The sequence below is a fragment of the Carassius gibelio genome, chromosome B14 (genome assembly GCF_023724105.1).
Source record: "Carassius gibelio isolate Cgi1373 ecotype wild population from Czech Republic chromosome B14, carGib1.2-hapl.c, whole genome shotgun sequence".
NCBI lineage: Eukaryota > Metazoa > Chordata > Actinopteri > Cypriniformes > Cyprinidae > Carassius > Carassius gibelio.
The window spans coordinates 25,104,468-25,129,128 of record NC_068409.1 but is presented as its reverse complement, the minus strand read 5'-3'; the positions used below and the strand labels follow the sequence as shown (position 1 = coordinate 25,129,128).

Genomic DNA, 24,661 nt, shown 5'->3' with positions numbered 1-24,661 from the left:
ATCACACGTGAGTTTTCCCCCACCATTTTTTCCAAAGCATCCGAACGATTATTAATCAGCCTCGAGAGCTCCCCGAGTTGTGAGAGGATGGCCGTTGTGTCAGCGTTCTCGGTCTTGCGTAGTTTGATGGCAGGGGACTTACATGGGGTTTCTGGAAGACAGGGAAATTCTTCCTCACAGAGCATGAATTCTGTAGAGTCAGTGTCATGGCCTACGTAGTCATGCATGTTCTCCATCAGAAGTTCTTTTCGGGCTTGACTTGTCTCATTGCCGTTTTTGTTAGCATTAGCAGCAGCTTGAGTTCCATTCTTACTTTTTCTTTTCTCCGATTTTCCCATTTTGACAGATACTACAAAATGCTGGTGTACTTGGAGAACTGGTAGTACTTAATTATGCTCTTCTTACTGCATTACAAGATAAAACAAACAGCTGAGTTTGCGGAGCTCATCAACATGCCTCTAATCAGAGCGCCATCTTGGATCTCCCCCCGCTGCCACTCATTATCATATAAACATACTGGGCGAAGGATTGCGTCACCAGACGGTTTTGAGGTCATGTAGATATTGTGAGTTATGTCGATATATTATTGATTATTGCGACAGGCCTAATGCTCGCTAGTTGCAGATAATTTGAGAAAAATCGATTCTCAAAAATGTCGACAGAACAACCGCATGCCTTTTTCAACATTTATAACCCTACTAAATTTTGATTAATATGTATTCTTTAGTCAATTTTTTATTTGAGAAATACATGTTTCGTGTGTAATTAGCAAGCATGATCAAGTTGGTAAGTGAGTGTAAAGCTGACTGGAAAGTAATGCAATCAAGATTGAAATATTAGTGACTGAGTTTTTGATAATTTGCTTTCTAACTATCCTTTCCAGAATTTAAATGTATTACTGCATGTCATGTCTAAACGGAAGCGATTTAGTCCTGTGGAGGATGCCACTGCACACATTCTGTCTGGCAAAGACAAACCATGCCTTGAGGAGAGATTCATTAACTCTCATAAAGGTTAGTAACCGTATTTCAGTGCTTCTTCAATCAGAGCAGCTTTTCACATAAATTTAAACTGAACCGATTATGGAAGTTTGCATGTCCTGTAATTAATGTGTGCATGCCCTTTAAAGGCTAGGTCAATTGAATAAAGAACAACTTAATTTCTACAGAGACACTTAATATTCAAGACGTGCCATCTCTGTCTTTATCATAGGTAGAGGTGTGTTTGCTAGCATGTCCATTGACAAAGGATGCTTCATTCTTGAATACCGTGGAGAGTTACTTTCCCAAGAGGAGAGCCAAACAAGACAGAATAGATACAATGAAACAGAAAATACCTTCTTGTTTGAGTTTGATTGGAATGGAAGGCAATGGTGGTAGGTTTTGGGAACCATTTTTTCAGACTATTTTTGACTTATTGGAAACAAATTTCATGTTTTTTTTTTTCTCTCTCCCATTTTAGCATTGATGCCTCAAAAGAAGATGGTTCACTTGGGAGACTAGTGAACGATAATAACAAGACTCCTAACTGTAAAGTGAAAAAAATTAGTGTTGAAGGTAAACCACATCTGTGTTTGTTTTCGGTTAAGGCCATAGCTTCAGGAGAAGAATTAACATACAACTATGGAGATTCAGACTGGCCATGGCGTACTCAGGTAATCAGGTCTCTATTTAGTTTGTGTTGGTATTGTGGAGTTATGTGTTAATTGACATTCTGCGTTTTATTACCTGATGAACAGGACAGAACAACGTAAACAATCTCTGGACTGTCTATTAAATAAAAATAATGCAGTATTGACACAGCATTGCACAGTGCAGTCATACACACTTTTTTTTTTTGTTCAAAATGGCCTTCAAATGTTCAGAGCATGTTCTCTCTTTACAGTTGAACCAAGCAGTCCCTCACAATGAGGAGAACATACCATCAGAAGACAGTACACATTTTCCTGACAAAATAAACTGTCCCAAGCCAGCTGAACAGGTATTTTTGGTTTAAGTCCAGCTCTTCATCTTCTGATAAGGTGCCATGGGCATATTGATCCATTTAGATCCACAGTAGAATTCAAATCTAATCTATTTTAGTATTGATTAATAGACCTATTTTTAACATAATGATGTCCTCATTTTTAAACTGTGACGTTGTTTGAGGATTCCATGAGTGTGTGATGAGAGTCTGTCCACTGTACTGACATTGATGTGTTGTGAAACTTGCCGTGTGTGTGTGTGGATGTCCTGATGTTTCTCCAGTGTGAAATATATATAGTGTGTTTGTCTTAATTATGGATGATTGGTGTGGAATCAGATGGAATGTGTTTTGTATGCTTTCGCACGTTACAGCGATGACTGTAACGAGAGTTACAGATCCATTTGCTGTTGAATATCTTTGTAATTGCTTGTTTCTGCCTTGATCTAATGTGTATGTTCTTATTGAATCAGATTGGGAGTTATTTGTCTGAACCCAGGCCTTCAAATAGTGGTCAATCCACCGACCACAACAGTGACCATTCATCCACAGCCTCTGACATGATGGAGAACCATTCTCAGGTTAGATCTCTTGCACTAAACCCCTGTCACATGGACCGATGGCAAAAAGCACTAACCAAATTGAGACAACCATTGGTTGCCCATAGCAACACCAATCACTGAACTCAACACTGTACAGCCAATCATCCCTACTCGATCTTAGCACTGTTTTGACTTGTACTTTATGCAACTGCATTATAGGCTTGCCGTGATAGACAGAGCTGACATTGATACTGTTGTTAAGCCGCAACACTGGTTATGTCACTTGCCCACCGTGGCACCCCCCCCCCCCCCCCACCGTCTTTTTATAGACGTTTCATAGTTTGTCCTCATTTTTAAACTGTGACGTTGTTTGAGGATTCCATGAGTGTGTGATGAGAGTCTGTCCACTGTACTGACATTGATGTGGTGTGAAACTAGCCATGTGTGTGTGTATGTGTGTGTGTGGATGTCCTGATGTTTCACCAGTGTGAAATAAACATAAATTCACTGTGGATTCTGTTCTCTCTTTACAGGTGAACCAAGCAGTCCCTCACAATGAGGAGAACATACCATCAGAAGAGGGTACACACCTTTCTGACAAAATAAACTGTCCCAAGCCAGCTGAACAGGTAGACATTTTTGGTTTAAGTCCAGCTCTTGATCTTCTGATAAGGCGTAACAGGCATTAGTAATGGGAATCTTTAGTCACCTCACAAGCAAATTCGAGAATAATTCTTGATCTACCCTTTTTCCCCCATATTAATTAATCAGTTTACTGACTTGAGAATCTTAAATTCCTTAAATTTACATAACCTAACATAAGCAATTAAGTAATTTTAAAAAGTATTACAAATTAAAAAATAAATAATTATTAAAACAGTCGTATGTTAAGTAGTTTTGGTCGATATGCCCATTTTTCAGATCGTCATATCGTCAGCCTGTGAGATCGACGAGTTTAATTGAACTGCTGCATCAGCCATACAGCGCTCCGGACCGCACGTTCATAACGAGACCAACGCACCACCACAGAAACAAGAATGAGATGCATTCTAACATAACTGTGGCATTTAAGTCAGTGAGGGCTCGTTTAAAAGAGTGCACATATATAGGCCGTTCAGATTACTTGTTAAAGTTGAATGAATTACCTTATATCTGCAGACGATGTGCATCTGTTTGAGGATGCAGACTCTGAAACGGCCAAAACTATGTATTTTGCATGCATCACATTATAGTGCGGTGTGCATGAAAATAACAACATGGCGGCAGAGCAAACTTATCATCCATAGTGCTTCTCACATAGTCCTTCTACCTCATCACCAGATAGTGTGTGTTATAAGTTAAGTGATCAGTCTTTAAGAGAAGGACTACGTGTGATCCACTATGAATGATAAGTTTCCTCTGCCGTCTTGTTATTATTTGTCTTTACTTTATTTGTAACGCCAAGAAAGTGTTAAGCTCTTATGTAAGAGAAGAGCGCGTTGCCGTGTACCAGCCATTAAATGTGTCGGACACCAACTCCTCGTTTTTTTTTTTCTCTTTCATTTCATGGATTTAGTGAGTTATCCGAGTCAAAGCGGACACCTTCTTCAGTGACTAACGTTACAGGCTCTAATCCGCTTTTGCATGTGCGCGTGTGTGTGTGTCATAGACTGTATAAAAGCAGGTGTGTGTCTGAAACGCAGTGCTGAAGTGAAATAGCTGGGCAGTTTGATAGCCGAATTATAATAGGCCACCTAATAAAAATAAATTTGGTTTTAATTATTGTTATTAATACATTAATAGGAGAATGAGCCTAATATCGTCTTGATTATCGACAGAGAAATCTGCTTACGATGATATCTCTGACTATCGTCGAAACACGATTCTATCGTTTATTGGCACAACCCTAATGTTTAGAATTTTAAACTAATATAGCTTCAAAACATAAATAACTAACATTTAATTATAATATTAATTTATCCGTGTAATCATGTCTAAAAATATATTAATTATGTCTACCAAGCTCTGATAATGTATGGAATATTATATTAACAGACTATCCAAATGTTAATAAAACAGCAGGCCTATACCTTCAGAAACACGGATGTGTCTGTCACTTTTTTATAGTATGGTTCACACAGAAATGAAATTAGTCATAATTTACCCAGGTTGTTCTAAACCTGCATACAGTTCTTTCTTCTGCTGAACACAAAAGATACTTTGAAGAATGTGTCTCAATCAAACAGCTGATGGTTGTAACTTCCAAAGTAAGGTAAAAAAAAAAAAAGAAAATGTCAAAAAAAAAACATTGGGCACCAGAACCGGTTTGGTTACCCACATTATTTACATTTTTTCTTTTATGTTAAACGGAAGAAAGACATTTTCAGGTTTAGGTTAACGTGTTGTGTAAACAATCTTTTTAACTTTTTTGGGTGAACTGTCCCTTTAATTCAGACAGTCCACCGTGATCAACTGAAATGCATCACTGCAAACCTTGCGTTCATCATTAGTTACTTGACAGACAAATTGATAACTTTCCCATTCAGCGCTCCATCTGGAGAGTCTTGTGTTAAGAGGGCAGATGTTAGCTTCTAGATGTGTTAAACTGCGCAGGTTTGTTGAACGCATGCTGCGCTCGTGTGAAAGGGCTTTAAAGGCGCGCGTTCTGGAGACTCCATCGCTATGGAAACAAAGATGCCAAAATCACATGCAAATGAGCTTTTCTAATAGCCTACTTTTATTTAAATGCATTTCTTTATAATTGCTCTTAGTATTGTAAACAGTGCAAACTAGTTATTTATTTATTCAAATGTGTTGGCCTGTGTAAAATACGGGACATATCGTGTCCCATATTGTTTTGATATGGGGTGCATAATTTTACCTTTAAATACGGGACGATTTTGTATTTTAAGGGACGGGTGGCAACCCTAATCACTGACTGTGTTTATATGAATTTTACGTCACAAAACCATTTTGATACGCAAGTGCATTAACCCAATTAGACTTGGTTGCGCACAGCTGCATGCACGAGCAGTCTTCACAAACAAAGCGCGCGTCAGCATTTGAAATGAAAAGTCATATTGAATGGGCATATTGATCCATTTAGATCCACAGTAGAATTCAAATCTAATCTATTTTAGTATTGATTAATAGACCTATTTTTAACATAATGATGTCCTCATTTTTAAACTGTGACGTTGTTTGAGGATTCCATGAGTGTGTGATGAGAGTCTGTCCACTGTACTGACATTGATGTGTTGTGAAACTTGCCGTGTGTGTGTGTGGATGTCCTGATGTTTCTCCAGTGTGAAATATATATAGTGTGTTTGTCTTAATTATGGATGATTGGTGTGGAATCAGATGGAATGTGTTTTGTATGCTTTCGCACGTTACAGCGATGACTGTAACGAGAGTTACAGATCCATTTGCTGTTGAATATCTTTGTAATTGCTTGTTTCTGCCTTGATCTAATGTGTATGTTCTTATTGAATCAGATTGGGAGTTATTTGTCTGAACCCAGGCCTTCAAATAGTGGTCAATCCACCGACCACAACAGTGACCATTCATCCACAGCCTCTGACATGATGGAGAACCATTCTCAGGTTAGATCTCTTGCACTAAACCCCTGTCACATGGACCGATGGCAAAAAGCACTAACCAAATTGAGACAACCATTGGTTGCCCATAGCAACACCAATCACTGAACTCAACACTGTACAGCCAATCATCCCTACTCGATCTTAGCACTGTTTTGACTTGTACTTTATGCAACTGCATTATAGGCTTGCCGTGATAGACAGAGCTGACATTGATACTGTTGTTAAGCCGCAACACTGGTTATGTCACTTGCCCACCGTGGCACCCCCCCCCCCCCCCCCCACCGTCTTTTTATAGACGTTTCATAGTTTGTCCTCATTTTTAAACTGTGACGTTGTTTGAGGATTCCATGAGTGTGTGATGAGAGTCTGTCCACTGTACTGACATTGATGTGGTGTGAAACTAGCCATGTGTGTGTGTATGTGTGTGTGTGGATGTCCTGATGTTTCACCAGTGTGAAATAAACATAAATTCACTGTGGATTCTGTTCTCTCTTTACAGGTGAACCAAGCAGTCCCTCACAATGAGGAGAACATACCATCAGAAGAGGGTACACACCTTTCTGACAAAATAAACTGTCCCAAGCCAGCTGAACAGGTAGACATTTTTGGTTTAAGTCCAGCTCTTGATCTTCTGATAAGGCGTAACAGGCATTAGTAATGGGAATCTTTAGTCACCTCACAAGCAAATTCGAGAATAATTCTTGATCTACCCTTTTTCCCCCATATTAATTAATCAGTTTACTGACTTGAGAATCTTAAATTCCTTAAATTTACATAACCTAACATAAGCAATTAAGTAATTTTAAAAAGTATTACAAATTAAAAAATAAATAATTATTAAAACAGTCGTATGTTAAGTAGTTTTGGTCGATATGCCCATTTTTCAGATCGTCATATCGTCAGCCTGTGAGATCGACGAGTTTAATTGAACTGCTGCATCAGCCATACAGCGCTCCGGACCGCACGTTCATAACGAGACCAACGCACCACCACAGAAACAAGAATGAGATGCATTCTAACATAACTGTGGCATTTAAGTCAGTGAGGGCTCGTTTAAAAGAGTGCACATATATAGGCCGTTCAGATTACTTGTTAAAGTTGAATGAATTACCTTATATCTGCAGACGATGTGCATCTGTTTGAGGATGCAGACTCTGAAACGGCCAAAACTATGTATTTTGCATGCATCACATTATAGTGCGGTGTGCATGAAAATAACAACATGGCGGCAGAGCAAACTTATCATCCATAGTGCTTCTCACATAGTCCTTCTACCTCATCACCAGATAGTGTGTGTTATAAGTTAAGTGATCAGTCTTTAAGAGAAGGACTACGTGTGATCCACTATGAATGATAAGTTTCCTCTGCCGTCTTGTTATTATTTGTCTTTACTTTATTTGTAACGCCAAGAAAGTGTTAAGCTCTTATGTAAGAGAAGAGCGCGTTGCCGTGTACCAGCCATTAAATGTGTCGGACACCAACTCCTCGTTTTTTTTTTTCTCTTTCATTTCATGGATTTAGTGAGTTATCCGAGTCAAAGCGGACACCTTCTTCAGTGACTAACGTTACAGGCTCTAATCCGCTTTTGCATGTGCGCGTGTGTGTGTGTCATAGACTGTATAAAAGCAGGTGTGTGTCTGAAACGCAGTGCTGAAGTGAAATAGCTGGGCAGTTTGATAGCCGAATTATAATAGGCCACCTAATAAAAATAAATTTGGTTTTAATTATTGTTATTAATACATTAATAGGAGAATGAGCCTAATATCGTCTTGATTATCGACAGAGAAATCTGCTTACGATGATATCTCTGACTATCGTCGAAACACGATTCTATCGTTTATTGGCACAACCCTAATGTTTAGAATTTTAAACTAATATAGCTTCAAAACATAAATAACTAACATTTAATTATAATATTAATTTATCCGTGTAATCATGTCTAAAAATATATTAATTATGTCTACCAAGCTCTGATAATGTATGGAATATTATATTAACAGACTATCCAAATGTTAATAAAACAGCAGGCCTATACCTTCAGAAACACGGATGTGTCTGTCACTTTTTTATAGTATGGTTCACACAGAAACGAAATTAGTCATAATTTACCCAGGTTGTTCTAAACCTGCATACAGTTCTTTCTTCTGCTGAACACAAAAGATACTTTGAAGAATGTGTCTCAATCAAACAGCTGATGGTTGTAACTTCCAAAGTAAGGTAAAAAAAAAAAAAGAAAATGTCAAAAAAAAAACATTGGGCACCAGAACCGGTTTGGTTACCCACATTATTTACATTTTTTCTTTTATGTTAAACGGAAGAAAGACATTTTCAGGTTTAGGTTAACGTGTTGTGTAAACAATCTTTTTAACTTTTTTGGGTGAACTGTCCCTTTAATTCAGACAGTCCACCGTGATCAACTGAAATGCATCACTGCAAACCTTGCGTTCATCATTAGTTACTTGACAGACAAATTGATAACTTTCCCATTCAGCGCTCCATCTGGAGAGTCTTGTGTTAAGAGGGCAGATGTTAGCTTCTAGATGTGTTAAACTGCGCAGGTTTGTTGAACGCATGCTGCGCTCGTGTGAAAGGGCTTTAAAGGCGCGCGTTCTGGAGACTCCATCGCTATGGAAACAAAGATGCCAAAATCACATGCAAATGAGCTTTTCTAATAGCCTACTTTTATTTAAATGCATTTCTTTATAATTGCTCTTAGTATTGTAAACAGTGCAAACTAGTTATTTATTTATTCAAATGTGTTGGCCTGTGTAAAATACGGGACATATCGTGTCCCATATTGTTTTGATATGGGGTGCATAATTTTACCTTTAAATACGGGACGATTTTGTATTTTAAGGGACGGGTGGCAACCCTAATCACTGACTGTGTTTATATGAATTTTACGTCACAAAACCATTTTGATACGCAAGTGCATTAACCCAATTAGACTTGGTTGCGCACAGCTGCATGCACGAGCAGTCTTCACAAACAAAGCGCGCGTCAGCATTTGAAATGAAAAGTCATATTGAATGGGCATATTGATCCATTTAGATCCACAGTAGAATTCAAATCTAATCTATTTTAGTATTGATTAATAGACCTATTTTTAACATAATGATGTCCTCATTTTTAAACTGTGACGTTGTTTGAGGATTCCATGAGTGTGTGATGAGAGTCTGTCCACTGTACTGACATTGATGTGTTGTGAAACTTGCCGTGTGTGTGTGTGGATGTCCTGATGTTTCTCCAGTGTGAAATATATATAGTGTGTTTGTCTTAATTATGGATGATTGGTGTGGAATCAGATGGAATGTGTTTTGTATGCTTTCGCACGTTACAGCGATGACTGTAACGAGAGTTACAGATCCATTTGCTGTTGAATATCTTTGTAATTGCTTGTTTCTGCCTTGATCTAATGTGTATGTTCTTATTGAATCAGATTGGGAGTTATTTGTCTGAACCCAGGCCTTCAAATAGTGGTCAATCCACCGACCACAACAGTGACCATTCATCCACAGCCTCTGACATGATGGAGAACCATTCTCAGGTTAGATCTCTTGCACTAAACCCCTGTCACATGGACCGATGGCAAAAAGCACTAACCAAATTGAGACAACCATTGGTTGCCCATAGCAACACCAATCACTGAACTCAACACTGTACAGCCAATCATCCCTACTCGATCTTAGCACTGTTTTGACTTGTACTTTATGCAACTGCATTATAGGCTTGCCGTGATAGACAGAGCTGACATTGATACTGTTGTTAAGCCGCAACACTGGTTATGTCACTTGCCCACCGTGGCACCCCCCCCCCCACCGTCTTTTTATAGACGTTTCATAGTTTGTCCTCATTTTTAAACTGTGACGTTGTTTGAGGATTCCATGAGTGTGTGATGAGAGTCTGTCCACTGTACTGACATTGATGTGGTGTGAAACTAGCCATGTGTGTGTGTATGTGTGTGTGTGGATGTCCTGATGTTTCACCAGTGTGAAATAAACATAAATTCACTGTGGATTCTGTTCTCTCTTTACAGGTGAACCAAGCAGTCCCTCACAATGAGGAGAACATACCTTTGGAGGAAGATATATGTTTTCCTTCCAACATGAGCAAAAAGTCAACTGAACAAGTAATGCCATGTGGTACATTAACCAAGCTCCAATTAAGTAATAATTTCAGACTGAAAGAAAATCAAGACAGATGTGCTCAACGCTATGAACAACTGTCAACACTTGAAACTAAGAGAGGGATGACTGATTACTCGCAGAATAATGAATCTGAGGTATGTGCTGTTTTTTTGTTGTTGGTGGGGGCATCAAAATGGCTTTCAGTATTCATATGTTTAATATTCTTCATAGGGGCATGTAATACAATAATGTTTTCCCCACAGATATCTTGTGAGGAATCCTCCTTTTCTGACTACAGTGACAACGATTATGTCCCTGGTACAGACTGTAGCTCATCAGACAACAGTTGTGAAAGTGAAGAACTAAATATCTGCCATGTCGAGCCAGCAAAGGGAGGTGCTGTTGAGTTTAAGAGTACAACAGACAATAGTACAAGCTCATCCTATCACCGTTCCACATCTGTGACACCGATGCCTACTAAAATGCAAAAAAATAGATACAAGAAGATACAATATTGTGCCTATTGTCAGAAGCCATACTCTAAAATTGCACGGCACTTGGAGTTTGTTCATCGCAATGAACTTGAGGTAGCTAAGGCATTCAGCTTCGATAAAAGGTCAAAGGAAAGAAGAGTGAGACTACGCCTTTTGAAAAGTAGAGGGAACTTTGCCCATAATGCTGCAGTTTCAAAAGCCGGAAATGGGGAAATGGTTGCTTGCAGACGGCCCAAAGAAGTAAAATCTACCTATGACTTCACTCACTGTATCCACTGTCAGGGTCTATACAACAGAAAGACACTATGGAGACACATCCGAACATGCCCCCAGAACCCCAAAAATGAAAACCGCACAATTGGGCAGAAGAGAGTTCAGTCAATCAACAGCTTGACCCTTCCTCCACCAGTGGATGTTAGCAAAAGTCTGTGGACCATTGCTTGTGAGATGGTGAATGATGAAGTTTCAGATGTTGTCAGGAATGATCGATACATTCTTCTTTTAGGGGAGCAGATGTACAACAGGCTGAAGTCACATTCAGGAAGAAATTACTACATTAAGCAGAAAATGAGGGAAGTAGCAAGGTTGCTCATCACTGCCAGATCACTGACACCCATTCATAATATGGAGGACTTCATCCAACCCTGCAACTTTCCTCACGTTATAAAAGCAGTAAGAGCAGTGGCAGGATTTAGTGAGGAGGCAAACACCTACAAGATTCCATCACTGGCACTGAAGCTTGGACACAGCTTGGTGAAGATTGCCAACTCTGTGGAATGCAATGCACTGATGTCAGGACGCGACACGGCTGCGGAGTCTGCACGAAATTTCAGACGTTTGTATGAAAGCAAATGGAATGAGGTAGTGTCTGCAGCTGCACTGACTACTCTGGGAGAAGCTAAATGGAATAAGCCACAAGTTCTACCATTTACAGATGATGTCAAAACACTGCACTCATTTTTGAACTCAAAACAGCAGGAATATGTGGATGCCCTTCAAGAAAAACCAAATGACAAAAACTTTGCCAATCTTTGCAAAGTCATGCTAACACAGATCATTATTTTTAATAGACGAAGAGAGGGTGAAGTTTCCAGGATGAATATTCAATCTTACACGTCTAGAGACCAGGCACCAATGCACAAAGATATCGCTGTGGGACTCAGTGACTTTGAGAAAAAACTTTGTGGGTACTTCCAAAGGGTGGAAATACGTGGTAAAAGGGGGAGGAAGGTACCAGTGTTGCTGACCCCTAATATGATTGTGGCCATGGATCTCCTTGTAAACATGAGAGAAAGGTGTCAAGTTCCTGTTGAAAACAAGCATTTGTTTGCTCGTCCAGGTGCTCTGTCTCACTATCGTGGTGGAGACTGTATTCACCAGTATGCCCGAGCCAGTGGAGCAAAGCATCCAGATGCCCTTTGCTCAACAAAGCTGCGTAAGCAAGTAGCTACAATGTCCACAGTATTAAACCTAAAAGACAATGAGATGGATCAACTGGCCAACTTCCTTGGCCATGATATCAGAGTTCATCGGGAGTTCTACCGCCTCCCTGAAAGCACTCTACAGCTTGCAAAGATTAGTAAACTCCTCATTGCAATGGAAAAAGGGGCACTGCCCGAACTCCAGGGTAAAGGATTAGATGGTATAACAATAGATCCACAAGGTAAATATAATTGTGTAATATGCAATTCAACACAATCGGTAATCAGGATTAATTGTATTTCACAATAATTTATATTCTGTAGAGTATTAGGAGTGTTGTCAATATTTCCTAAAATATCAAACATTGGGTATTTAATTTAGGGATGCACCGGTTGACCAGCCATAAATCAGAACCGGACTGTTTTTGGTCTTTTTTTCGCCAATTTATAAGGAAGTGTGCCCATGTGCACAGACTACATTGTAATCATTCGCTATCATGTCATTTGTGTGGAAGTTTTTCGAAATCTGTGCGCAGGATACGGGCAGCCGTTCAGCACTTTTTTGTTCAGCACAACTTTGCGCGTGTTGGATGAGAAACGAAACAGACTAAACCGTGAAAAAACTGAAATGCTTTTTTTGTTTGTTTTGTAAAGTAGAACTTGCATACACGTTGAAGCCAGAAGTAAACGTCAGTTCTGTTAAGGATTTTTTTTTTTTTTTTTACCTTAAAATTACATTGACTTAATTTGATTTTAAAATCACCTGCTGTAGCACACTGAAAAAAAGTGTTTCATTCATCCAATTAAAAAATTTTAGGGTAATGATTCACATCTATATTTTTTAACTTTTTAACTTCATTGGCTCAAGTAAAAAAATATAGATGTGAATCATTACCCTATTTTTTTTTTTATTTGTTGATGAATGAAACACTTTGCATCTTTGGTTTATTCGCACCAACATTATTTGATTTTGGAATAATTTATTTATATAGTACACTTTTATTTAGTCTCACTGGTAAAGACCTTTTATTCAAAACCAAATTTAAAAACTAAAACAAATAATGAATGCTGATTAAGAAACCACTTATTTGATGTATATATGCATTTAGCAGACGCATTTTTCCAAAGCGACATACAGTGCATTCAGATTCCCTGGAAATCAAACCCACAACCTTGCGCTGCTAATGCAATGCTCTACCACTTGAGCCACAGGAACACTTTTGTATTGTTTGGATTGTAGAACTATGTAGTTGTTGCCTTTAATTTCACATGGTTACAGTTAATCTTTTAATTTAAGGCCAGTTCTCTGTAGTTTCAACCCAATTCAGAAACAAAAGCTAAATGCTGATGTCTGTACCATCTATGTTTGTATTGAATGTAGGCTACTGTACTTACTGTGCAGTTACATCCATTATTTCAGATGGTTACGGTTGTTTTCAATAGCCAAAAGCCAGTTTGGCCTATTAAATACTAAATAAAATCTTGTTTATGCACACTTTCCTTCTTTTATTGTTTGTTGCTCAAAAAAAAAACTAAACAATCGGAAATCAGAAACGGCCAGTTTACTTGTAAAAAAAAAAATCGGTATCGGAATCGGCCATGAAAAATCATGATTGGTGCATCCCTAATTTTAATACAGAAGCAATCTAGTACAAGTTTAGCTTCACAGATTTTTGTAATGGGCCACATTGAGAGAAAATGAAGTAGAAATGGTGTGATAGTGGCATTCAACAACTTTATGCTTTTGTCCTAATTAGATGAAATGGATGTGTCGAGCAACAGTTCCAGTGATGAGGCAGAACCGCAAACTTTAAGCTGCAGAAGACAAGAGTATGAGGATCATGTGAATGGTACATACGTTTATTCAAATTCTATACATTATTATTCCTCCAGCTCTGCCTCTACTCCATTACTCTGGATAATTCCGCTGGATAGGAAGTGTACATTTCAGCAATTGCATGAGTAACTGTGCTGTACTTTAGATAGTTGCTTTTTTTTTCCACAATCAGCAGGCAACCTGCAAGACGAGGGACGTCAAGACGAGGGACTTAAAGTTTCTTCAAAGAAAAACCCCAATGTTGTTTCAAACCCATTAAAGCTTAGTTTTGTCTTCGGAACACAATTTTAAGATATTTTGGATAAGGAGGCTTGTGACTGTAGCATAGACTGCCAAGTAAATTACACTTTCATGGTCCAGGAAAGTATGAAAAGCATTGTCAGAGTGGTCCATCTGCCATCAGTGGTTCAACCGTAACTTTATGAAGTGACGAGAATACTTTTTGTACACTAAGAAAACAAAAATAATGACCCCAGATGGACTATTCTGGCAATGTTTTTCATACTTTTCTGGACCTTGACATAGTTATTTACATGGCAGTCTATGGGACAGTCACAAGCCTCCCGGTTTTCATCCAGAATATCTTAAATTGTGTTCTGAAGATGAACGAAGCTTTTACGGGTTTGGAACGACATGGGGGTAAGTAATTATTGACAATTTTTATTTTGGGGTGGAGTAACCCTTTAGCTTAAAGTCATAAGAATACCACATGTATTGTAAAGATAGCAAAGAGAGCAAAATTAAGAGAATTAACATAGCCTTTCAAAGTAGTACAATAAAGCATTGGCATGTACTTATTATTCATGTAAAGAATTAATTAATTGATTAAAAAAATGCTTCATCATAGGCTCCCAGAAATCACTTGTTCGTAGACCAAAATCCTCCTCCATGGTAGACCTGGACGATGCCAATCTCAAACAAGGTAACCATGTTTTATTAGGAGATTAGTTTAGGACATGTGGTCCCAATACGTAGGTGTGATTTAGACATCAGTGTGTGTGTGTGTGTAGCTCAGGACTCAGTCTTCAACATGGTCCCAATATGTAGGTGTGATTTAGACATCAGTGTGTGTGTGTGTAGCTCAGGACTCAGTCTTCAACATGGTCCCAATATGTAGGTGTGATTTAGACATCAGTGTGTGTGTGTGTAGCTCAGGACTCAGTCTTCAACATGGTCCCAATATGTAGGTGTGATTTAGACATCAGTGTGTGTGTGTGTGTAGCTCAGGACTCAGTCTTCAACATGGTCCCAATATGTAGGTGTGATTTAGACATCAGTGTGTGTGTGTGTAGCTCAGGACTCAGTCTTCAACATGGTCCCAATATGTAGGTGTGATTTAGATATCAGTGTGTGTGTGTGTAGCTCAGGACTCAGTCTTCAACATGGTCCCAATATGTAGGTGTGATTTAGACATCAGTGTGTGTGTGTGTGTAGCTCAGGACTCAGTCTTCAACATGGTCCCAATATTTAGGTGTGATTTAGACATCAGTGTGTGTGTGCGCGTGTAGCTCAGGACTCAGTCTTCAACATGGTCCCAATATGTAGGTGTGATTTAGACATCAGTGTGTGTGTGTGTGTAGCTCAGGACTCAGTCTTCAACATGGTCCCAATATGTAGGTGTGATTTAGACATCAGTGTGTGTGTGTGTGTAGCTCAGGACTCAGTCTTCAACATGGTCCCAATATGTAGGTGTGATTTAGACATCAGTGTGTGTGTGTGTGTAGCTCAGGACTCAGTCTTCAACATGGTCCCAATATGTAGGTGTGATTTAGACATCAGTGTGTGTGTGTGTAGCTCAGGACTCAGTCTTCAACATGGTCCCAATATGTAGGTGTGATTTAGATATCAGTGTGTGTGTGTGTGTAGCTCAGGACTCAGTCTTCAACATGGTCCCAATATGTAGGTGTGATTTAGACATCAATGTGTGTGTGTGTGTAGCTCAGGACTCAGTCTTCAACATGGTCCCAATACGTAGGTGTGATTTAGACATCAGTGTGTGTGTGTGTAGCTCAGGACTCAGTCTTCAACATGGTCCCAATACGTAGGTGTGATTTAGACATCAGTGTGTGTGTGTGTAGCTCAGGACTCAGTCTTCAACATGGTCCCAATACGTAGGTGTGATTTAGACATCAGTGTGTGTGTGTGTGTAGCTCAGGACTCAGTCTTCAACATGGTCCCAATATAGCCCCTTTTACACTGCCATTCCGGCAAATACACGGGTAAAGTGTTCTGGCAATTGTTCACGGGTCACTAGATTTTGCACTTTCACACTGCCAGTGATTACCTGGGATATGTGCGTGCTTTCAGACACAACCCGTAAAGGCCCTGTAACGACACGTGACATCAGGGCGTGACGTGTAATGTACGAGTCAAAAACGTTAGGCATGTTATACTTTCACTGAAGCAAGCGAACGATCTCGGCGTCAGCGCGGCAAGTGAGGAACTAACTGATCTCTGCTTCATTACAGTTTGCACATATTTTTTCGTCCGAACGTTGATCTTCCTTCAAAACACCTGGTAAAAGAGTCACACGATAACGTGCATCATCACTACAACACGGCATTAGATCTGGCTTTTGTTCACACATCGCTCGTCCCGGGATTGAACCCGGCAATGTTACTAGGTCCCCGACCCGGGTTTAATGCCGGAATCAATCCCAGGACGTGATTGCTTTCACACAGAAGGCGACCCAGCAATGTTCCGACAATTTTCCGGGTCCAACGTGCATGTGAAAGGGGCTTATGTAGGTGTGATTTAGACATCGGTGTGTTTGTGTGTAGCTTCACACTGCATGCGTGAGCGGCGCGTGAGCATAACTACAGTGTCACTGCAGCTACAGAGTATTCAAACTGGAAGCGTTTGTACAGCATCACAGCAGTAGCTCCAAAGCTGCATATTTCTCTACAAAGACAACTATAAATTTGTCTTTAGAGGTTTGTCAGTCATAAACTTTTTGAAGTCTTGAAAGTTTGTTAAAACGGGGAATTGCATGTAAATGGTAAACAACGAAAACAGCTCCTGTTCTTTCAGTCAGACAAATACACAACATGCAGTTTAAAACGTTTTTTTTTTATTTATTTTTTTATTTTAAACATACTGGAGGCAGGGTGTAGACTAATGTTAATGTGTTTCGCACTGATGGATGAAGGGTGTAGACTAATGTAAACGTGTGTCACGCTGCTGGAGGTGGGGTGTAGACTAATGTAAATGTGTGTCGTGCTGCTGGAGGTGGGGTGTAGACTAATGTAAATGTGTGTCGCGCTGCTGGAGGTGGGGTGTAGACTAATGTAAATGTGTGTCGCGCTGATGGAGGTGGGGTGTAGTCTAATGTAAATGTGTGTCGCGCTGCTGGAGGTGGGGTGTAGACTAATGTAAATGTGTGTCATGCTGATGGATGAAGGGTGTAGTCTAATGTAAATGTGTGTCGCGCTGCTGGAGGTGGGGTGTAGACTAATGTAAATGTGTGTCACGCTGATGGAGGTGTGGTGTAGACTAATGTAAATGTGTTTTGCGCTGATGGAGGTGGGGTGTAGACTAATGTAAATGTGTGCTGTGCTGATGGAGGTGGGGTGTAGTCTAATGTAAACGTGTGTCACGCTGATGGAGGTGGGGTGTAGACTAATGTAAATGTGTGTCGTGCTGATGGATGAAGGGTGTAGACTAATGTAAATGTGTGTCGTGCTGATGGATGAAGGGTGTAGACTAATGTAAACGTGTGTCGCGCTGATGGAGGTGGGGTGTAGACTAATGTAAATGTGTGTCGCGCTGATGGAGGTGGGGTGTAGACTAATGTAAATGTGTGTCGTGCTGATGGATGAAGGGTGTAGACTAATGTAAACGTGTGTCGCGCTGATGGAGGTGGGGTGTAGACTAATGTAAATGTGTGTCGCGCTGCTGGAGGTGGGGTGTAGTCTAATGTAAATGTGTGTCGCGCTGCTGGAGGTGGGGTGTAGTCTAATGTAAACGTGTCGCGCTGCTGGAGGTGGGGTGTAGTCTAATGTAAACGTGTCGCGCTGATGGAGGTGGGGTGTAGACTAATGTAAACGTGTGTCGCGCTGATGGAGGTGGGGTGTAGACTAATGTAAACGTGTGTCGCGCTGATGGAGGTGGGGTGTAGACTAATGTAAACGTGTGTCGCGCTGATGGAGGTGGGGTGTAGACTAATGTAAACGTGTGTCGCGCTGCTGGAGGTGGGGTGTAGACTAATGTAAACGTGTGTCGCGCTGATGGAGGTGGGGTGTAGACTAATGTAAATGTGTGTTGCGCTGATGGAGGTGGGGTGTAGACTAATGTAAACGTGTGTCGCGCTGCTGGATGAAGGGTGTAGACTAATGTAAATGTGTGTCGTGCTGATGGATGAAGGGTGTAGACTAATGTAAATGTGTGTTGTGCTGATGGATGAAGGGTGTAGACTAATGTAAACGTGTGTCGCGCTGATGGAGGTGGGGTGTAGACTAATGTAAATGTGTGTCGTGCTGATGGATGAAGGGTGTAGACTAATGTAAATGTGTGTTGTGCTGATGGATGAAGGGTGTAGACTAATGTAAACGTGTGTCGCGCTGATGGAGGTGGGGTGTAGACTAATGTAAATGTGTGTCGTGCTGATGGATGAAGGGTGTAGACTAATGTAAATGTGTGTTGTGCTGATGGATGAAGGGTGTAGACTAACGTAAACGTGTGTCGCGCTGATGGAGGTGGGGTGTAGACTAATGTAAATGTGTGTCGTGCTGATGGATGAAGGGTGTAGACTAATGTAAATGTGTGTTGTGCTGATGGATGAAGGGTGTAGACTAATGTAAACGTGTGTCGCGCTGATGGAGGTGGGGTGTAGACTAATGTAAATGTGTGTCGTGCTGATGGATGAAGGGTGTAGACTAATGTAAATGTGTGTTGTGCTGATGGATGAAGGGTGTAGACTAACGTAAACGTGTGTCGCGCTGATGGAGGTGGGGTGTAGACTAATGTAAATGTGTGTCGTGCTGATGGATGAAGGGTGTAGACTAATGTAAATGTGTGTTGTGCTGATGGATGAAGGGTGTAGACTAATGTAAACGTGTGTTGCGCTGATGGAGGTGGGGTGTAGACTAATGTAAATGTGTGTCGTGCTGATGGATGAAGGGTGTAGACTAATGTAAATGTGTGTTGTGCTGATGGATGAAGGGTGTAGACTAATGTAAACGTTTGTCACGCTGCTGGAGGTGGGGTGTAGTCTAATGTAAATGTGTGTCGTGCTGATGTAGGTGGGATGTAGACTAATGTAAACGTGTGTCACGCTGATGGAGGCGGGGTGTAGACTAATGTAAAAGTGTGTCGCGCTGCTCTAGGTGGGATGTAGACTAATGTAAACGTGTGTCACGCTGATGGAGGCGGGGTGTAGACTAATGTAAAAGTGTGTCGCGCTGCTCTAGGCGGGGTGTCGACTAATGTAAACGTGTTGTGATGCTCACGCATATCCCATAAACACAACAACTATGAAATGAAGAAGTGTAGGCAATCTAGGACAGGCACCAATGGTCAGAATATTATAGACAAAAGAATAAAGATTAGCAGCAGTTGAGAGTCAGGTATCATATTTGCAATACCAAAGAACCATTCCATTTCCATAATCAGTCCTTTATGGGAAGCATGAATGTCTCGTAGTCTAAAAACTTTAGCATGATGTGGAAAAAAAAATATTGGAGTCGGTATGTTACTTCATTTTATTAGTGTTAATTTATTTTATTAAACTGGATTAGGGCTGTAGCTATCGAATATTTTAGTAATCGAGTATTCTACCAAAAATTCAATCGATTAATCGAGTAATTGGATAAAATGTGTTTTTGCTTAATTAAAGTGTAATATTAATTATGCACGAGAAAATAAGACTCCTGGGTCTCTTAAAATGAACAACTAAGTTTCCTTTTTTAGAAAAAAAAATATTTGTATTTTTTAAATGCATAGAATGCATTACATCAAAAAATAACATTTAATTATTACCCATTATTTCTCTGTCTGTACTTGTACTGTGAACAATGACAATAAAGTTGACAGATGAATTAAGTGCATTTAAGTGCCATTCAGTTGGGGTTTTAAATAAAGCATTTTCTGAGATGCACATAAAACATTCATTTAATTTATCTTTTAATTATTGAAAATTTACTTAACTTTTTGGTAAACAAAGGGGATTTACTATAATAAAAAAAAACATGGAAGAAATGTTGTGTGATTTAAAACTTAAAAAAAAAAAAAGTTTTATTTTTATTATTTTTTTTATTTATTTTTTTTTTAGTAGTAGGCTATGTACATTCTGCTGAACAACAGTCTTTAACCGCACTTTTATTTCGACGGGTTGGCGTACCTTTACAGTTCTGTGTATGTGATGTGACGCTAGTTTTACTCAAATCAAACGGTCAAATGCTCATGAAATGACTGTCAGAGCAGTTCTGGAGATGTTGTTCATGTGTTCACGTCTTATTTAGAGAGACAGCAGATGCTGAATTCACCGCGAGCTTCATGCGCTCTTCCGTGTGTTTAATGAATGAAGACGCGCTTCTGCTCAATTCATTAACACAGAACATGCAGGATTCATATTTAAACAGACTATTCCGGCTTAATATTTACAGATATTAGTCCATATCGTGATTTGATGTAAGTGCAATGACCTATTTTTGATGAATTCATTCAAAATTTGGCAAATTCCTTGCCATACTGCGTTAAACTGTAAAATTAGTTTTTATTACTGGATTCCGCGATTCCCTCCGCGTTTCCTGCATCGCGGAAGTCATAGGGCCCTAGTTGTGGTATGCCAGCTTTATCTTGCAATGGACACACGCCACGACGTTCTCTTTACGTTTTCCTGCACCCTCAAATCAAAACACTGCTGACTCATTGCAGTGTGCGATTCCGGACGCAGCGCTTGTGTCTCCTTCCGCTTTGTGGGTGATGTAATCGCATTGTCACATTAAAAAAAATCATTGCCAAAGAACCTGACGTGAGATTTAAAATAAATTAAAAGAGGCTTCGAGGCAGAGGAATTTGCCTCGATCATTTTTTGTAATCGAGTTACTCAATTTACTCGAGGAATCGTTTCAGCCCTAAACTGGATAAATCGTAACACCTTTTTATATTTTATGTGGTGTCATGATTTACTTTTGATAAAAAGGTTTATTATTGTATGTTCGTTTGGCATTTCATTTATTGTATACCCTTTAAATGTGCATATTGAAAGAACAGCAGCAGCAGAAAGAAGTATGGTGTAACATTTATTCGAAACACTTGTATTTGGTACTTGCTACCTTATATCTTTACTCTTTCCTTTGATTCTTTTCATGGCTTTGGAAAACTTTTCTCGGGTGTTTCTCTACATCAATTTTTGCATAACTCTGGGTCACCGACACCAAGCTTTGTTGCAATTACTTTCTAGGAATTAAATGCTTTCTCTGAATCTTTTAAAGGTCCCATTCTTCGTGTTCCCATGTTTTAAACTTTAGTTAGTGTGTAATGTTGTGAGAAACTCCTCTTTGTTCATAACCCCTCCTCTAGCCCCAGCTGGCCCGCTTTGGCCCAAGGTTTTCGTCGGGCCAAAAAACCCTGGCCGTTGGCCCAGAGGAAGCCCCGGCGAGGCACGATCAAGCCCCGGAAGTGACAGTGGAAACGCGACTGGCACTGGCACGCACTAGCACGCCCGCTTTAAGCTCGCCAGTGGAAACGCGGCTAATGTGTGTGTGTAGCTCAGGACTCAGTCTTCAACATGGTCCCAATATGTAGGTGTGATTTAGACATCAGTGTGTGTGTGTGTAGCTCAGGACTCAGTCTTCAACATGGTCCCAATATGTAGGTGTGATTTAGACATCAGTGTGTGTGTGTGTGTGTGCGCGTGTAGCTCAGGACTCAGTTTTCAACATGGTCCCAATATGTAGGTGTGATTTAGACATCAGTGTGTGTGTGTGTGTGTAGCTCAGGACTCAGTCTTCAACATGGTCCCAATATTTAGGTGTGATTTAGACATCAGTGTGTGTGTGTGTGTGTGCGCGTGTAGCTCAGGACTCAGTTTTCAACATGGTCCCAATATGTAGGTGTGATTTAGACATCAGTGTGTGTGTGTGTGTAGCTCAGGACTCAGTCTTCAACATGGTCCCAATATGTAGGTGTGATTTAGACATCAGTGTGTGTGTGTGTAGCTCAGGACTCAGTCTTCAACATGGTCCCAATACGTAGGTGTGATTTAGACATCAGTGTGTGTGTGTGTAGCTCAGGACTCAGTCTTCAACATGGTCCCAATATTTAGGTGTGATTTAGACATCAGTGTGTGTGTGTGTGTGTGTGCGCGTGTAGCTCAGGACTCAGTCTTCAACATGGTCCCAATATGTAGGTGTGATTTAGACATCAGTGTGTGTGTGTGTAGCTCAGGACTCAGTCTTCAACATGGTCCCAATATGTAGGTGTGATTTAGACATCAGTGTGTGTGTGTGTGTAGCTCAGGACTCAGTCTTCAACATGGTCCCAATATGTAGGTGTGATTTAGACATCAGTGTGTGTGTGTGTAGCTCAGGACTCAGTCTTCAACATGGTCCCAATATGTAGGTGTGATTTAGATATCAGTGTGTGTGTGTGTAGCTCAGGACTCAGTCTTCAACATGGTCCCAATATGTAGGTGTGATTTAGACATCAGTGTGTGTGTGTGTAGCTCAGGACTCAGTCTTCAACATGGTCCCAATATGTAGGTGTGATTTAGACATCAGTGTGTGTGTGTGTAGCTCAGGACTCAGTCTTCAACATGGTCCCAATATGTAGGTGTGATTTAGACATCAGTGTGTGTGTGTGTGTGTGCGCGTGTAGCTCAGGACTCAGTTTTCAACATGGTCCCAATATGTAGGTGTGATTTAGATATCAGTGTGTGTGTGTGTGTAGCTCAGGACTCAGTCTTCAACATGGTCCCAATATGTAGGTGTGATTTAGACATCAGTGTGTGTGTGTGTGTAGCTCAGGACTCAGTCTTCAACATGGTCCCAATATGTAGGTGTGATTTAGATATCAGTGTGTGTGTGTGTGTAGCTCAGGACTCAGTCTTCAACATGGTCCCAATATGTAGGTGTGATTTAGACATCAGTGTGTGTGTGTGTAGCTCAGGACTCAGTCTTCAACATGGTCCCAATATGTAGGTGTGATTTAGATATCAGTGTGTGTGTGTGTGTAGCTCAGGACTCAGTCTTCAACATGGTCCCAATATGTAGGTGTGATTTAGACATCAGTGTGTGTGTGTGTAGCTCAGGACTCAGTCTTCAACATGGTCCCAATATGTAGGTGTGATTTAGACATCAGTGTGTGTGTGTGTAGCTCAGGACTCAGTCTTCAACATGGTCCCAATATGTAGGTGTGATTTAGACATCAGTGTGTGTGTGTGTAGCTCAGGACTCAGAACACTGTTTTATGGGTTTTTGTTTTCTCTGGCTTTGACTGATTTGCCTTATTAAATGTAAATCCTAATTTTTTTTTTTAGGCACAAAAGTCAGTGTCAAAAAGAAGTGGTCGGAAGAAGAGGTTGGGGCAGTTGAAAAGCATTTGATGCATTTCATACGCAGCTGTCGAGTTCCTGGGAAGACGGACTGTGTCTCATGCCTGTTAGCTGAGCCTGAAGCACTGAAAAACAGAGACTGGTCTGCTATTAAGTTTTATATTAATAACAGAATTACTGCATTGAAAAGACAACAGAGTCGGTAGGACCGATTTTTTTTTTTTTTTTTATACATTTATACGCTGTTAAATCAATTTGAAGTTAAGGCTTTATGAAGTCCTCTTTGATTTTAAGCAAGAATTGTTAAAAACAAAAATTTGGGTAACACTTTATAATAATGTTCAGTTGTAAGTAATGTATAAGTGATTTAGTTATAATGAGGAACTAATAATTTACAAAACGACTTAATGTTCACAATGTTAAGATTTAAAAATCTTTTGGTAAGTTATCTGAAAAAATAGCATCTTAAAATAATAAAACAGATCCTTAGTAAAGGGCTAAGAAGTTATTAGCTAATATATTATTTATCACTTATCACAGCATTAAAGTACTCCATGTGTGTCAGAGAAGACATCTGTCTAACCCTCACCAGTGAGCACTTACATTGTAGTACACACTACAAAGTGTTCAGAACCTGTATGTAAACACATTAATAAATCATTTACAAAGCTTTCTGCGTCCCCTAATCTAAAGTGTACACTACTCATCAGTTGTAAATGTTTTGCAAACCTGCTGGTTACTGGTTGTGTGTGTATGCACTCCAGGGTGAACGATCTACAAATGATGAGTAAAACGTTTACAACTGATGAGTAGTGTACACTTTAGATTAGGGGACACAGAAAGCTTTGTAAATGATTTATTAATGTGTTTACATACAGGTTCTGAACACTTTGTAGTGTGTACTACAATGTAAGTGCTCACTGGTGAGGGTTAGACAGATGTCTTCTCTGACACACATGGAGTATTTTAATGCTGTGAGATAATAGTACAAAGTTGACATTTCAATGATTTATAATCAATTGATTCTGTATTAACTAGTAACTGAACTAGTAACTATTAAAGGGATAGTTCACACAAAGAAGAAAATTCTGTCATCATTTATTCACGCTCATGTCGTTCCAAACCTGTATGAGTTGCTTTCTTATGTTAAACATGAAGATATTTTGAAGATTGCGGGTAATGTTTAACATAAGAAAGCAACTCATAC

At 39.9% G+C, this 24,661-nt stretch overlaps 1 protein-coding gene across 9 annotated transcripts in view; it reads left to right on the top strand.

Moving 5' to 3' along the window:
* LOC127971926 (uncharacterized) overlaps nt 1-23,830 on the top strand; it is a 30,130-nt gene extending 6,300 nt beyond the window's left edge. Inside the window, exons 2-15 of one of the 9 annotated variants that reach the window (XM_052575250.1) lie at nt 884-1,013; nt 1,213-1,375; nt 1,462-1,654; nt 1,885-1,980; nt 2,436-2,543; nt 3,038-3,133; nt 5,978-6,085; nt 6,582-6,677; nt 9,522-9,629; nt 10,119-10,364; nt 10,473-12,366; nt 13,882-13,974; nt 14,809-14,883; nt 23,440-23,830. In XM_052575250.1, coding sequence (XP_052431210.1) covers nt 908-1,013; nt 1,213-1,375; nt 1,462-1,654; nt 1,885-1,980; nt 2,436-2,543; nt 3,038-3,133; nt 5,978-6,085; nt 6,582-6,677; nt 9,522-9,629; nt 10,119-10,364; nt 10,473-12,366; nt 13,882-13,974; nt 14,809-14,883; nt 23,440-23,660 — 3,603 coding nt within the window. In that variant the 5' untranslated portion in view covers nt 884-907 and the 3' untranslated portion in view covers nt 23,661-23,830. Of the gene's footprint in view, nt 1-532; nt 1,014-1,212; nt 1,376-1,461; nt 1,655-1,884; nt 1,981-2,435; nt 2,544-3,037; nt 3,134-5,977; nt 6,086-6,581; nt 6,678-9,521; nt 9,630-10,118; nt 10,365-10,472; nt 12,367-13,881; nt 13,975-14,808; nt 14,884-23,439 lie in introns of those variants that run through there. The other 8 variants (XM_052575251.1, XM_052575254.1, XM_052575253.1 and 5 more) reach the window with 8 other exon arrangements.
* Nucleotides 23,831-24,661: the final 831 nt, after the last annotated feature.